Below are 15,840 nucleotides of genomic sequence, written 5' to 3' on the forward strand. Positions count from 1 at the left end.
ACACACTTAGTTACCTCCTCAAAGAATTCAATCAAATTTGTGAGGCAAGACTTACCCTTCACAAATCCGTATTGACTATCCCGGATTAAGCTGCATCTTTCCAAATGGTCATTAATCTTATCCCTCAGGACCTTTTCTATTAACTTACCGACCACCGAAGTAAGACTAACCGGCCTATAATTACCAGGGTCATTCCTATTCCCTTTCTTGAACAGAGGAACAACATTTGCCAGTCCTCTGGCACTATCCCCGTGGACAGTGAGGACCCAAAGATCAAAGCCAAAGGCTCTGCAATCTCATCCCTTGCCTCCCAAAGAATCCTAGGATATATCCCATCTGACCCAGGCGACTTGTCGTCCCTCAGGTTTTTCAAAATTGCTAATACATCTTCCCTCAGAACATCTACCTCCTCCAGCCTACCCACCTGTATCACACTCTCATCCTCAAAAATATAGCCCCTCTCCTTGGTGAACATTGAAGAAAAGTATTCATTCAACGCCTCTCCTATCTCTTGACTCCATGCACAAGTTCCCATTACTGTCCTTGACAGAACCTAACCTCACCCTGGTCATTCTTTTATTTCTCACATCAGAGTAAAAAGCCTTGGGGTTTTCCTTGATCCGACCTGCCAAGGACTTCTCATGCCCCCTCCTAGCTCTCCTAGGTGCTTTTTTTTAAGCTCATTCCTTGCTACCTTGTAACCCTCAAGTGACCCAACTGAACCTTGTTTTCTCATCCTTACATACGCTTCCTTTTTCCTCTTGACAAGACATTCAACCTCTTTTGTGAACCATGGTTCCCTCACACGGCCATTTCCTCCCTGCCTGACAGGGACATACCTATATCAAGGACACGCAGTATTTGTTCCTTGAAAGTTGCTACATAAATGCAAATCCTTCCTTTTAAAAAAATATCAAACTTGTTAATTATAAACACAACAGTAAAAAAAATGTGAGAGTTATATCGAGTGGAGCAATCTATCACCACACATTTCTGGTAAATCCATGCTTCAGTATTCAGAATAAAGCAGTTAGGATTATCAGTGTAAACAAAGAGAGCCAATATATAGGTGGCTCTCTCCTGTAATCCAAATTATCAAAGTACCAACCGTAATAAGACTTACATCATCAGATCTATTAGCCAACACAAAGCCTAGTGTGCAACAATTTAAAACATTTATTAAAGCTGAACATAAATAACCAAGCGACCTTGGGGTGGCAGAAGGGACATTTCAGTTGACAATAAATCATATTCCTCTTTTCATCATTCATTTTCTGGATCAAGTCACCTTTAGTTACTAGTCAGCTAAATTGGCTTCACAAAAACAGATCTCTTTGGAGTTTGAGTCAATTTTAGGATGATATTTGCATTTATACTGGCTCTTCAATGTACCAAATCCCATAAACTACTTCCAGGGGAGAAAATGGTGAGTGATCAGTAATACAATTGGGGGGATGTGGGGACGATTTCCAACACCATGTTCCCCTCCCCCTCCACCCTGCCCCCCAAAAATGCTCACACTAATGTATTTTGTGCTAGAAACACCTTGGGATGTTTGTGAATGGCGACACCCAAAAATACTCCATTGTGCTGTGAGAATCCTGAAACCTCCCGGTGGAATCCGGAGACATATCAATGGCGTTCTAGAATGCTCTGTATCCTTTCACGCACTACTGCGAAAGTCGCAACAAAATATTGATTCACTTCTCCAGCGCCCAAGCTGAATAACTACACCTTATAGCAAAGGCAGGGACTGGTGTGTGTGATATTATTGGGGGGGGGGGGGGGGAGGAGATTTATTTTGCAAGGGGGGGGGAGGGGGAGGAGATGTAGTGGGGGGGGGGTAATGTTATTGGGGGGGGGGGTGATGTTATTGGGGGGGGTGATGTTATTGGGGGTGATGTTATTGGGGGGGTGATGTTATTGGGGTGGGTGATGTTATTGGGGGGGGATGATGTTATTGGGGGGGATGATGTTATTGGGGGGGATGATGTTATTGGGGGGGATGATGTTATTGGGGGGTGATGTTATTGGGGTGATGTTATTGGGGGGTGATGTTATTGGGGGTGATGTTATTGGGGGTGATGTTATTGGGGGTGATGTTATTGGGGGGGGTGGTGATATTGGGGGGGTGGTGATGTTATTGGGGGGGTGGTGATGTTATTGGGGGGGTGGTGATGTTATTGGGGGGGTGATGTTATTGGGGAGGGGGGTGATGTTATTGGGGAGGGGGGTGATGTTATTGGGGAGGGGGGTGATGTTATTGGGGGGGGTGATGTTATTGGGGTGATGTTATTGGGGGGTGATGTTATTGGGGGTGATGTTATTGGGGGTGATGTTATTGGGGGTGATGTTATTGGGGGGGGTGGTGATATTGGGGGGGTGGTGATGTTATTGGGGGGGTGGTGATGTTATTGGGGGGGTGGTGATGTTATTGGGGGGGTGATGTTATTGGGGAGGGGGGTGATGTTATTGGGGAGGGGGGTGATGTTATTGGGGAGGGGGGTGATGTTATTGGGGGGGGTGATGTTATTGGGGGGGTGATGTTATTGGGGGGGGTGATGTTATTGGGGGGGGTGATGTTATTGGGGGGGTGATGTTATTGGGGGGGTGATGTTATTGGGGGGTGATGTTATTCGGGGGGTGATGTTATTCGGGGGTGATGTTATTCGGGGGGTGATGTTATTCGGGGGGTGATGTTATTCGGGGGGTGATGTTATTCGGGGGGTGATGTTATGGGGGGGGTGATGTTATGGGGGGGGGTGATGTTATGGGGGGTGATGTTATGGGGGGGTGATGTTATGGGGGGGTGATGTTATGGGGGGGTGATGTTACGGCGGGGTGATGTTATGGGGGGGTGATGTTATGGGGGGGGGTGATGTTATGGGGGGGGGTGATGTTATGGGGGGGGGTGATGTTATGGGGGGGGGGGGGGAGTGATGTTATGGGGGGGGGGAGTGATGTTATGGGGGGGGGGAGGGGAGTGATGTTATGGGGGGGGGGGTGATGTTATAAGGGCTGCCTTCAAAATCGGAAACGGTACATTTTGCTGATTTTACAGCACAAACCGCGATTTTGACGGAGCTCTTCTCCCCGAAGCCCAATATCAACATTGGGAAGGTGCCAGCTGGACACAAGCAGCGTCTTTCTTCACCACCACCCGGTTCCTCCCAGGTAACCTCAAAGCTGCCGTAAGCAACTCGAATCAAACCCTGCGATGGTGGTGACCGAGCAGGTCAGCTCCTTCACCCCTTTCCCAAAGCGGCCAGTGCGCCTCGGCTCGGGCCCTGAGGAGCAGGCTGTGAGGAGCTGGGTGCCTGGCCCGGCGCCTGGCTTCAGGCTGAGGGGGTGGCAGATTCTCCCCTCTGCCCCCGCCAGTCTGTCGGGAAGGTGGCGCTTACCCTCGGCTGCGTGCTTGTCCGCCTTGTGCTTCTTGTGTTTCCTGCCCATTCTGTGCGCCTCCGACACGGACAATGGAGGCCGGCGCCGGGCGGCTGACATCCGGCAGGAGGAGCAAGCAAACACAGACCCATCGATCAGCAGCCACAGGCACCCAGAGCCACAGACAGATCGATCAACCAGCCACAGCCCCGCCCCCAGGGTGGACAGAGCTGTCCAAACACAACTGACTGCAGAGCAGGTCGCCAGGGGAGGCTGGAATCACACAGCCAAGTGTCTCAATAACACAAGTAAAGACGGTTTGCTAAATAATAATAATAATCTTTACTATTGTCACAAGTAGGTTTACAATAGAACTGCAATGAAGTTACTGTGAAAATCCCCTACTCGCCACACCCCGACGCCTGTTCGGGCACACAGAGGGAGAATTCAGAATGTCCAAATTACCTAACAGCACGTCTTTCGGGACTTGTGGGAGGAACCGGAGCACCCGGAGTAAACCGGTGCAAACACGGGGAGAACGTGTAGACACTCACAGACAGTGACCCAAGGCCGGAATCTGGGACCCTGCCGCTGTGAAATCACAGTGCTAACCACTTCACTTCCGTGCCTCCCCAGAGAAGGGCCATTCTCCCAATCAGCAGCATGGTCATAAATCCTTTGTGATCAACACCTTTGCCACAAAACCCACTTCTTCATCCTTGACTAAGAGGAAAGAGCAAAAAAAAGCATTATAAAAAGTTTGAAATTAGTATTACAGCCGCAGACGTCGGTATTCAAAATCATGGGGCTGGATTCTCCATTATTGGGACTATGTCCCCACGCCGGCGTCAAAACGGTAGAGTTTTACGCCAGAAAATCTGGCATCAAAGGGACACGAATTCCCAGCCCTGCAGGGGGCTAGCAGGGGCCCGGAGTAGATCTCGCAGCTTTTGCTGCGCTTCCGTGTCAGAGACCGCGCATGCGCATGGCCGCGCCGTGCTCCATGGCGGACTCGGACCGCGGGGCTAGACCCACAAAAGTGACTGTTATAACCTGCCTACTGACGATTGGCTGGGGACTAATGACTATCCCACAATCCTATGGGAGTATGAACTTCCCCAATGAGGGGGGGCGGAGAAACTCCTACTATAAATAAGCTGGCCAGTCCAGGAACCAGGAGGAAGGAGAAGGTAGCAAGGGAAGTTACTGCTACTGTTATGTATATATTGTTACAGTAAATAAACTTTATTATTTTGTATCCTTAAAACTCGTGCTGGATTCTTCGGGGCCCTTACAAAACTGGCGACGAAGGTAAAAGTGAATAGTTGTCTACACTGCTGAAGCCACCTCCCTGGATTTTTGTTGGATACAGGTTGGAAGTTGTTTTCTATTATACCATGCCTCTGTACGGACGTTTGGATGTTTTTGATGCTGCGCTGGAAAGCTGGAACCAGTACACGCAACGGATGCGTTACTATTTCCGGGCAAACAATATCACTGAAAACGAGCGCCAGGTGGTCATATTGCTCACCGCCTGCGGGCCGCATACGTTTGGGGTGATTAGGAGCCTTACGTACCCAGCTGTGCCGGACACCAAAACGTTTGACGAACTTGTGAATATAGTGGGGCAACAGTTTAACCCAACCCCGTCCACGATAGTCCAGCGTTACCGGTTTAATACTGCTGAGAGGACCCCTGGAGAACCCCTTGCCGATTTTTTTTATCCAGGCTACGCGGGATTGCGGAATACTGTGACTACGGTGAGACCTTGTCAGAAATGTTACGTGACCGTTTGGTTTGCGGTATTAACAATGCGGCCACCCAGAGAAAGTTGTTAGCGGAGCCAACATTGACTTTTCAACAGGCAATACAAATAGTCTTGTCCCGAGAGAGCGCAGAGCGAGGAGTACAGGAGCTACAGGGAATGGAAGTGCATGCCTTGGGGCGCAACCCTTTCCGCCCCAAAACGTCCCCCCGCACTCCTGCGGTACCTTGGGCGAGGCAACGACCAGACCGACGCCAGTGGCCACCGGACATTCCTCCCCGAAGGGAGCCTTCTCCAGAGCCAATCGATGAGCAGCCATGTCCGTGTCAGACTTGTAGGCGCCGACCCCGTCGCGGACGGCGGTCCTGGGGGCGCCAGACGTTCCGACCGAAACTGGGACCAGCCCAGGGGCCGTAACTGGGACCAGCCCAGAGGCCGTACCTTCCATGTGGATGAACCTGTGGCGACCACTCCTGAGGACGTGGAGACGGAGGACGACTGCCTGCAGCTGCATTGTGTGGCAGCTCCCCGTGTGGCCCCCATTAAGGTGACAGTACGGGTCAATGGCCACCCGCTGGAGATGGAGTTGGATACTGGCGCAGCGGTCTCTGTGATCGCCCAGAGGACATTCGACCGCATCAAGCAGGGTATACAGACCCTTACATTAACTGACTCACAGGCCAGGTTGGCCACCTACACGGGGGAAACCACTGGACATTGCAGGAACTACAATGACCCCTGTTGTCTATGGACGCCAGGAGGGGCGTGTCCCACTTATCGTAGTGCGTGGCCATGGGCCCAGCCTGTTGGGTCGGGACTGGTTGCGCCATTTGCGGTTGCAATGGCAGCACATCCTCCAAACAGTTTCTGGAGGGTTGACTGAGGTGCTAGGACGATACCCAGAGGTATTCCAGCCTGGTTTGGGGAAAATAAAAGGGGCCGTAGCCCGTATCCAAGTTGAACCAGGAGCCACGCCGCGCTATTTCCGGGCGCGCCCAGTGCCTTACGCTTTGCTCGAGAAGGTAGAAGGGGAGCTCACTCGTTTGGAGCGTTTGGGTATTATCAGGCCCGTCCGTTTTGCTGACTGGGCAGCACCAATTGTACCAGTAATGAAGCCAGATGCCACAGTTTGCTTGTGTGGCGACTATAAACTTACAGTGAATACAGTTTCCCGACTCGACCGATACCCAATGCCTCGCATAGAGGATCTCTACGCGAAACTTGCAGGCGGACTCTCATTCACAAAATTAGATATGAGTCACGCCTACCTGCAGTTGGAGCTGGACCCTGCCTCCCGACCATATGTAACAATTAACACACACCGTGGCCTGTATGAATATACACGGTTGCCCTTTGGAGTATCCTCTGCCTGCGCAATTTTTCAATGTGTTATGGAGGGCATTTTGAGAGGTTTACCACGTGTGGCTGTCTACCTAGATGACGTGTTGATTACAGGGACGTCGGAGCAAGAGCATTTGGAAAATCTGGAGGCTGTCCTTAAACGCCTTTCGGAGGCTGGAGTCCGTTTACGTCACACAAAGTGCGTATTTCAGGCAAAAGAAGTAGTCTACCTAGGTTATCGGGTGGACCGCGAGGGTCTGCACCCCGTCGCAGAGAAGGTGCGTGCAATTCAACATGCCCCCACCCCGACTGACACTTCGCATCTTCGTTCTTTTCTCGGTCTCGTAAACTATTACGGGAAGTTCCTCCCCAATCTAGCAACTACGCTGGCCCCCTTACACCTGCTGCTAAAGAAAAATCACACCTGGGTTTGGGGTCAGCTGCAAGAAACCGCTTTCCGGCGGGTAAAGCAACAATTGTCGTCGTCTGGGTTACTAACCCACTATGATCCGGGAAAGCCTTTGCTCGTCACATGTGATGCATCCCCGTATGGTATTGGGACTGTCCTGTCCCACAAGATGGAGAACGGGGCCGAGCGACCGATAGCTTTCGCCTCCCGCACATTGACTGCAGCGGAGAAGAAGTACGCGCAGATCGAGAAGGAGGGCCTGGCAGTGGTTTTCGCGGTGAAACGCTTCCACCAGTATGTGTACGGCCGCCATTTCACTATCGTGACTGATCATAAGCCCCTGCTGGGACTCTTCAGAGAGGATAAGCCAATACCGCCCATTGCTTCTGCACGGATCCAGCGCTGGGCTTTGTTGCTTGCTGCATATGAGTATTCTCTGGAGCACAAACCAGGTACGCAGATAGCAAATGCCGACGCACTGAGCCGATTGCCTTTATCGACCGGCCCCATGTCGACCCCCACGACCGGTGAGGTGGTCGCAACCCTAAATTTTATGGACACCTTGCCTGTCACGGCATCACAGATCCGTGAGTGGACCCAGACGGAGCCAGTCCTGTCAAAGGTTTGGCACATAGTCCTGTATGGTGGGCAGCATAGACAGCTCCCAGGCGAGTTGCGGGCATTTTCCTCCAAGCTGTCAGAGTTCAGCGTGGAAGACTGCATCCTCTTGTGGGGGACGCGTGTGATTGTCCCGGAAAAAGGCCAGGAGCTGATATTATCAGACTTGCACAATGGGCATCCAGGTGTGACCAAGATGAAAATGTTGGCCCGGAGTTATGTCTGGTGGCCAGTCCTCGACACCGACATTGAGAAGGTGGCCCAAAACTGCTCCATTTGCCAGGAGCATCAGAAGCTTCCGCCGGCCGCGCCCCTACATCACTGGGAATGGCCAGGGCGGCCTTGGGCACGCTTACATGCAGATTTCGCAGGCCCTTTTCAGGGATCCATGTTCCTTCTACTAATTGACGCCCAGTCCAAATGGCTGGAGGTGCATAAGATGCAGGGGACAACGTCCTGCGCAACAATTGAAAAAAATGCGTTTATCATTTAGCACGCATGGCCTCCCCGAGGTGCTGGTCACGGATAATGGCACTCCATTCACAAGTGAGGAGTTTGCTAGGTTTACAAAGATGAACGGCATCCGCCATATCCGCACTGCCCCTTACCACCCGGCTTCAAATGGGTTGGCAGAGCGTGCAGTGCAAACATTCAAAAGAGGCCTAAAGAAGCAGTCTTCCGGATCAATGGACACGAGACTAGCTCGGTTTTTGTTTACGTACAGGACCACCCCCCATACAGTGACTGGGGTAGCTCCCGCAGAACTTCTAATGGGCCGGAGACTTCGCACCCGCCTTAGTATGGTCTTCCCGGGCATTGGCGCAAAAGTACACCGCACACAAGAACGGCAGGGACCGGGATTGTCTCGGCATCGTCCGATTCGGCAGTTTGCGCCCGGTGACCCAGTATTCGTGCGGAATTTTGCTGGTGGTGCCCAATGGGTTCCTGGTGTAATCTTTCGCCAAACGGGGCCTATATCGTACCAAGTGCAAGCCCAGGGTCGTCTCCAGCGAAAACATGTAGACCATGTCCGGTCCAGAAGATCAACCCCGCAAAAGATTCCCCGCCCCCGGAGCTCAGTTCAACAGCGGCAAAGACCAGAAACAAGGGAAGGTAGTCCTCCAAATCTTCCACTGGTGCCTCACTCTAAGCCTGCGCAGGTCGTGACGGGACCGAATGGGGATAGAGACGCTGACATGACGGAGGCAGCAGACTCTGACTCCGACATGGAGACACAGGATGAATCAGAGGGGGAATCCTCGGGTCCACAGGCCGTGGATGTACAACCGCGCCGTTCATCACGGAAGCGCCGGTCTCCGTCTCATTATACGCCGCCTGATCCAGTGCCGCGTGCAAATGGCGTCCGGCCTGCGGCCAAACGAGTTTGATGCCTTCCTTCGCCAGGGCCTACGGTGGATTCCTTGGACTTTGGGGGGGAGGGATGTTATAACCTGCCTACTGACGATTGGCTGGGGACTAATGACTATCCCACAATCCTATGGGAGTATGAACTTCCCCAATGAGGGGGGCGGAGAAACTCCTACTATAAATAAGCTGGCCAGTCCAGGAGGAAGGAGAAGGTAGCAAGGGAAGTTACTGCTACTGTTATGTATATATTGTTATAGTAAATAAACGTTATTATTTTGTATCCTTAAAATCGTGCTGGATTCTTCGGGGCCCTTACAAAAGTGACCCACCCCGATCAGCCGCGCGCCTGACCCTCAAGCCCCGCACAGACATTCCCCGCCCCCGTCCCCACCCCCGAACAGGGTGGCCGCAGACTTAGTCCGCAGCCGCCATGCGAGTATCCCGACCGGCTGGAGCACACTAGTTCCATGATGTCGGGGCTTCGGCCAGTCAGGGGTGGAGAATGTCGGAAAGGACCTCTGGCAATGGCCCCAGGTAGGTCCCAGGGGCCCGCAGAATCTGTGAACCGGCGCCGGTCCTGATTTCCTGCTGGAACATGGATTCTGTGCTCCCGCACCGGCCGCGATTTCGGCGTCGGGGTGCGGAGAATCCAGCCCATGGTCTAGTAACTCTATACGTTCAGATTAGCGCAGAATTGTTACAGCACGGAAGGAGGCCATTCGACCCACCGTGCCTGCACTAGCTCTTCGAATGGGTAATTCATCTCAGGCCATTCCCCACCTCTGCTCCGTAACCCTGTACATTGGGCAGTACGGTAGCACAGTGGTTAGCACCACTATGCTCTGTGCACCACTAAACTGCATGAGGCTTAGCCTTGCGCAGGAGGAGGTGGAGTTGGCTCTACTTAGAATCATAGAATCATAGAATTTACAGTGCAGAAGGAGGCCAATCAGCCCATCGAGTATGCACTGGCCCTTGGAAAGAACAACTACTTAAGCCCACGCCTCCACCCTATCCTTGTAACCCAGTAGCCCTGTGGTAGTCACCACTGTTGTATTATATTGTATATACACTGCATACGAGGGTATTCCGGTAAGACCCCTGTACTACAGGTACGGGGGTAGATCCCTGCCTGCTGGCTCCGCCCAGTAGGCGGAGTATGAATGTGTGTGCTCTACGAACTGCAGCCATTTTGGCAGCAGCTGTAGGAGGCCACACATCTCTGTGTAATAAAGCCTCGATTACTCTCTACTCTCGTCTCATCGTAATTGATAGTGCATCAATTTATTACACAGAGATTTTACAAAGATTGATCTCCGCATCAAGCCGGATCGCCTGCAGCTGCATCGTCAGGCAAACAACGGCAAAAAGGACTTCACACATTGGCTAGCTTGCTTTGAAGCATACATCGGACCTGCGACAGACCCAATCCCAGGAGCACAGAAACTCCAGATTCTGTACACGTGGCTGAGCTCCAATGTCTTTCCCTTCATCCAGGACGCGCCTACCTATGCAGAGGTCATGGCGCTACTGAAGGAGAACTATGCTCAGCAGACCAACAAGATCTACGCCAGTTCATTACGGGCATAGGGTCGGCCGACATCCGGCAGCACCTCTTAAAAGGGGCTACGCTTGACCTCACGGCGACCAAGAAACTAGCGCTCTCGCTCACAGTCGCCTCTCGCAACGTACAGGCGTATGCCCCTGACTGCGCGGCCCACCCCTCCTGGGCATCGTGGACCCCGCCAGCAGCCACCCCATCGTGGAGCCCATCAGCGACCAACCCCATGCCTGCGCCGCGCGGCAGCCAACCAATCCCGGGGGACCCAAGTGCTACTTCTGCGGACAGACAAAACACCCCCGGCAGCGCTGCCCGGCGCTGAGCGTGCTCTGCAAGGCCTGCGGCAAGAAAGGACATTTCGCTGCAGTGTGCCAGGCCCACTCAATCGGTGCTATTGTCCCTGCACCGCCCGCGTGCAGCCAGTGGGCGCCGCCATCTTCCTCATCTCCGACCACGTGCGGCCCGTGGGCACCGCGATCTTGCTCCCCTCACAACACGTGCGGCCTGTGGGCGCCGCCATCTTGCTTGCCTCACAACCAATGGGCGGAGCCATTTTGCCTGCCCCAGGACACGTGCGGCCCAAGGGCGCGGCCATCTTTCCTGCCTCAGGAGATGTGCGGCCCGTGGGCGCCGCCATCTTCCCCGCCTCAGGACCCCTGCCCGTCAGGCACCTCATCGGGCCACTCATCGCCTGCAACCGCCGAGTCTCGCCTCCGTCACGATCGACCAGTCCCGACCGCACAACCTCGCGACCGTGTCGACAAAGGTGAAGGTCGACAGGCATGAGATATCCTGCCTTCTGGACTTGGGGAGCACTGAGAGCTTCATCCACCCCGATACGGTAAGGCGCTGCTCCCTCGTGGTACACCCCGCTAACCAAAGAATCTCCCTGGCCTCTGGATTCCACTCTGTGGCAATCTGGGGGTACTGCATCGCCACCCTCCCCATCCAGGGCATAGGGTTCAGCGGCCTCAAGCTCTACGTCCTCCCCAACCTCCTGCGCTGCCTTGCTACTCGGCCTGGACTTCCAGTGCAATCTCCGGAGCCTAACCCTGAAATTTGGCGGGCCCCTACCAATCCTTACTGTTTGCGGCCTCACGACCCTTAAGGTCGACCCGCCTTCTCTGTTTGCAAACCTCACCCCAGATTGCAAACCCGTCACCAGCAGGACCAAACGGTACAGTGCCCAGGACAGGACCTTCATCAGGTCTGAGGTCCAGCGGCTGCTGCGGGAAGGTATCATCAAGGCTAGCAACAGCCCCTGGAGAGCCCAAGTGGTACTGGTGAAAATGGGGGAGAAAAACAGGATGGTCGTTGACTACAGTCAGACTATCAATCGGTACACGCAGCTCGACGCGTACCCCCTCCCATGCATATCTTTTATGGTCAATCAGATTGCACAGTACCGGGTCTTCTCGACAGTAGACCTGAAATCTGCCTACCACCAGCTCCCCGTTCGCAAGGCGGACCACCCGTACAACGCGTTTGAAGCGGACGGCCGCCTTTACCATTTCCTTAGGGTTCCCTTCGGCGTCATTAACGGGGTCTCGGACTTCCAACGGGAGATGGACCGAATGGTTGACCGGTATGAACTGCGGGCCACTTTCCCGTACCTGGATAACGTCACCATCTGCGGCCACGACCAGCAGGACCACGACGCTAACATTTCCAAATTTCTCCACACCGCCAAACTCCTCAACCGAACTTATAACAAGGAGAAGTGTGAGTTCAGCACAAACCGATTAGCCATCCTTGGCTATGTGGTTCAGAACGGAGTTCTAGGGCCCGATCGCATGCGCCCCCTCATGGATCTCCCCCTTCCCCACTGCCAAGGCCCTCAAACGATACCTGGAGTTCTTTTCATACTACGCCCCGTGGGTCACTAACTATGCGGATAAGGCCCGCTCACTCATCCACTCCACCAGTTTCCCACTGATGGCCGAGGCTCACCAGGCCTTCAACCGTTTCAAGGCCGACATCGCCAAGGCCGCGATGCACGCGGTCGACGAGACGCTCTCCTTTCAAGTCGAGAGTGATGCATCAGACGTTGCTCTGGCCGCCATCCTCAACCAGGCAGGCAGGCCCGTGGCATTCTTTTCCTGCACCCTCCATGCCTCTGAAATTCGGCACTCCGCCGTCGAAAAGGAGGCCCAAGCTATCGTTGAAGCTGTGCGGCACTGGAGGCATTACCTGGCCGGCAGGAGATTCACTCTCCTCACAAACCAACGGTCGGTTGCCTTCATGTTTAACAACACACATACAAAATCTCGTAATTAAAGGTGGGGAGCTCGATCCTCCACCGCAATATCTTACCATTTTTGACCTTACCACGCTTCGCCCCGGCAAGCTCAACAAGCCCCCGATGCCCTGTCCCGAGGTACATGTGCCAGCGCACAAGTGGACCGACTCCGGACCTTGCACGACAATCTCTGTCACCCAGGGGTCGCCTGCTTTTATCACTTCATTAAGGCCCGCAATCTGCCCTACTCCATCGAGGAAGTCAGGGCTGTCACCAGAGACTGCCAGTCTGCGCGGAGTGTAAACCGCACTTCTACCGGCCAGAGCGTGCGCACCTGGCGGGAGGCCCTTTGAACGCCTCAGCATGGACTTCAAAGAGCCCCTCCCCTCCACCGACTGCAACACGTATTTCCTCAATGTGGTCGACGAGTATTCCAGATTCCCTTTTCGCCAACCCATGCCCTGATATGACGTCTGCCACCTTCATCAAAGCCCTCAACACCATCTTCGCTCTGTTCGGTTTCCCCGCCTACGTCCACAGCGACCGGGATCCTCATTTATGAGCGATGAGCTGCGCCATTACCTGCTCAACAGGGGCATTGCCTCGAGCAGGACGACCAGCTACAACATCTGGGGAAACGGGCAGAAATGGGAGGATGAACTTGGGACAGAAGTGGGTTGGGGACTCTGAAGCGAAGCACTAAATCAAAAGATATGCAGGTTAGGTGGATTGGCCAAGCTAAGTTGCCCCTTAGTGTCCAAAAGGTTAGGTGGGGCTTGATGCACAATCAATTACGACGAGACAAGAGTAGAGAGTAATCGAGGCTTTATTACAGAGATGTGTGGCCTCCTACAGCTGCTGCGGAAATGGCTGCAGTTCGGAGAGCACACACATTTATACTTCGCCTACTGGGCGGAGCCAGCAGGCAGGGATCTACAGCCGTACCTGTAGTACAGGGGCCTTACATTAATACTCTCGTATGCAGTTTATACAATATAATACAACAGTGGTGACTACCACATTCACCCCCTGTTAAAAATGAGTTCAGCGGGAGTGGTGGAAAACAATTTACATACAGGTTGTCATTAAAAGGTTACAAATTTAGAAGGTCGGGCGCCTTGATCCGTCATTGAGAGCGCCGCAGTGCTAGTGGTGAGTCAGGCGTCGGCTCGGTCGTCGGTGACTCCGGGAGTGTGTCGACATCCTCTTCATCCCCGGGTGGGACCAAGGGGAGGACGGATTGTTCTTGAGCGAGGGCTGTAGTGGGGTGCGCTGGGGGAAGGGAGGGTGGCGCCGGGGCGGGGGGGGGGGGGGCGGGGTGTGGGGACCCAGCTGGTGCCAAGTCCTTGAGAGACAGTATCTTGGCGGCCATCGGGGTATGCTACGTAGGCGTACTGTGGGTTGGCGTGGAGTAGCTGTACCATCTCAACCAACGGGTCCGCCATGTGGAGTCGTACGTGCTTACGGAGGAATACGGGTCCTGGAGCTGCGAGCCAAGTCGGGAGCGAGACCCCGGAGGTGGACTTCCTGGGGAAGGCAAAGAGACGTTCATGGGGTGTGTCATTAGTCGCAGTGCACAGGAGCGACCGAATGGAGTGCAGTGCTTCGGGGAGGACCTCCTGCCAGCGGGAGGCCGGGAGATTTCTGGACCATAGGGCCAGCTGGACGGCCCTCCAGACCGTCCCATTCTCCCCCTCCACCTGCCCATTTCCCTTCCCTGGAGGTTATAGCTGGTCGACCTGCTCGAGACGATACCCTTGTTGAGCAAGAACTGACGCAGCTCATCGCTCATGAATGAGGATCCCCTGTCACTGTGGACGTAGATGGAGAAGCCGAACAGAGCGAATATGGTGTTGAGGGCTTTGATGACGGTGTCAGACGTCATGTCGGGGCATGGGATGGCGAAGGGGAATCTGGAATATTCATCGACCACACTGAGGAAGTGTGTTACGGTCGGTGGAGTGGAGGGGCCTTTTGAAGTCCACGCTGAGGCGTTCAAAAGGGCGGGAGGCCTTCACCAGGCACGCACGCTCTGGCTGGTAGAAGTGCGTTTTGCACTCCGCGCAGACCTGGCAGTCTCTGGTGATTTCCCTGACTTCCTTGACGGAGTAGGGCAGATTGCAGGCCTTGATGAAGTGGTACAAACGTGTGACTCCCGAGTGACAAAGGTTGTCGTGCAGAGTCCGGAGTCGGTCCACCTGTACGCTGGCACTTGTACCTCGGGATAGGGCATCGGGGCGCTTGTTGAGCTTACCGGGGCGATCCAAAATCTCGTATTTGTAGGTGGAGAGCTCGATCCTCCACTTCAAGATTTTATCGTTCTTGATCTTGCCCCGCTGTGTTAAACATGAAGGCTACCGACCGTTGGTCAGTGAGGAGAGTGAATCTTCTGCCGGCCAGGTAATGCCTCCAATGTCGCACAGCTTCAACGATGGCTTGGGCCTCTTTTTCGACAGAGGAATGCCGAATTTCGGAGGCATGAAGGGTTTGTGAAAAGAATACCACGGGCCTGCCTGCCTGGTTGAGAGTGGTGGCTAGAGCGACGTCTGATGCGTCGCTCTCGACTTGAGATGGTAATGTCTCGTCGACTGCATGCATCACGGCCTTGGCGATGTCAGCCTTAGTACGGTTGAAGGCCTGGTGAGCCTCGGCCGTTAGGGGAAAAAGAGTGGATTGAATGAGTGGGCGGGTCTTGTCCGCATAATTTGGGACCCACTGGGCGTAGTAAGAAAAAACCCCAGGCAACGTTTGAGAGCCTTGGGGCAGTGGGGAAGGGGGAGTTCCATGAGGGGGCACATGCGGTCGGGGTCGGGCCCCAGACTCCGTTCTGGACCACATAGCCGAGGATGGCTAAGCGGTTTGTGCTGAACACGCACTTCTCCTTGTTATAAGTTAGGTTGAGGAGAGTGGCGGGGTGTGGTGAAATTTGGCAAGTTTGGCGTTATGGTCCTGCTGATCGTGGCCGCAGATGGTGACATTGTCTAGGTACAGGAAAGTGGCCCACAGCCCGTACTGGTCAACCATTCGGTCCATTTCCCGTTGGAAAACCGAGACCCCGTTGGTGACGCCAAAGGGAAATCTAAGAAAGTGGTAAAGGCGGCCACCTGCCTCGAAGGCAGTGTATGGGTGGTCCGCCTTGCGGATGGGGAGCTGGTGGT

General features: G+C 54.0%; 1 protein-coding gene across 1 annotated transcript in view; it reads right to left on the reverse strand.

The window, feature by feature from the left end:
* brd7 (bromodomain containing 7) overlaps positions 1–3,549 on the reverse strand; it is a 54,158-nt gene extending 50,609 nt beyond the window's left edge. The window contains exon 1 of the mRNA XM_072518227.1: positions 3,402–3,549. Within this exon, the coding sequence (XP_072374328.1) occupies positions 3,402–3,501 (100 nt within the window). The 5' untranslated portion in view covers positions 3,502–3,549. The remainder of the gene's footprint in view (positions 1–3,401) is intronic.
* Between the last annotated feature and the right edge of the window lie 12,291 nt (positions 3,550–15,840).

Source organism: Scyliorhinus torazame, chromosome 10 (assembly GCF_047496885.1).
Source record: "Scyliorhinus torazame isolate Kashiwa2021f chromosome 10, sScyTor2.1, whole genome shotgun sequence".
NCBI classification, from domain to species: Eukaryota; Metazoa; Chordata; class Chondrichthyes; order Carcharhiniformes; family Scyliorhinidae; genus Scyliorhinus; species Scyliorhinus torazame.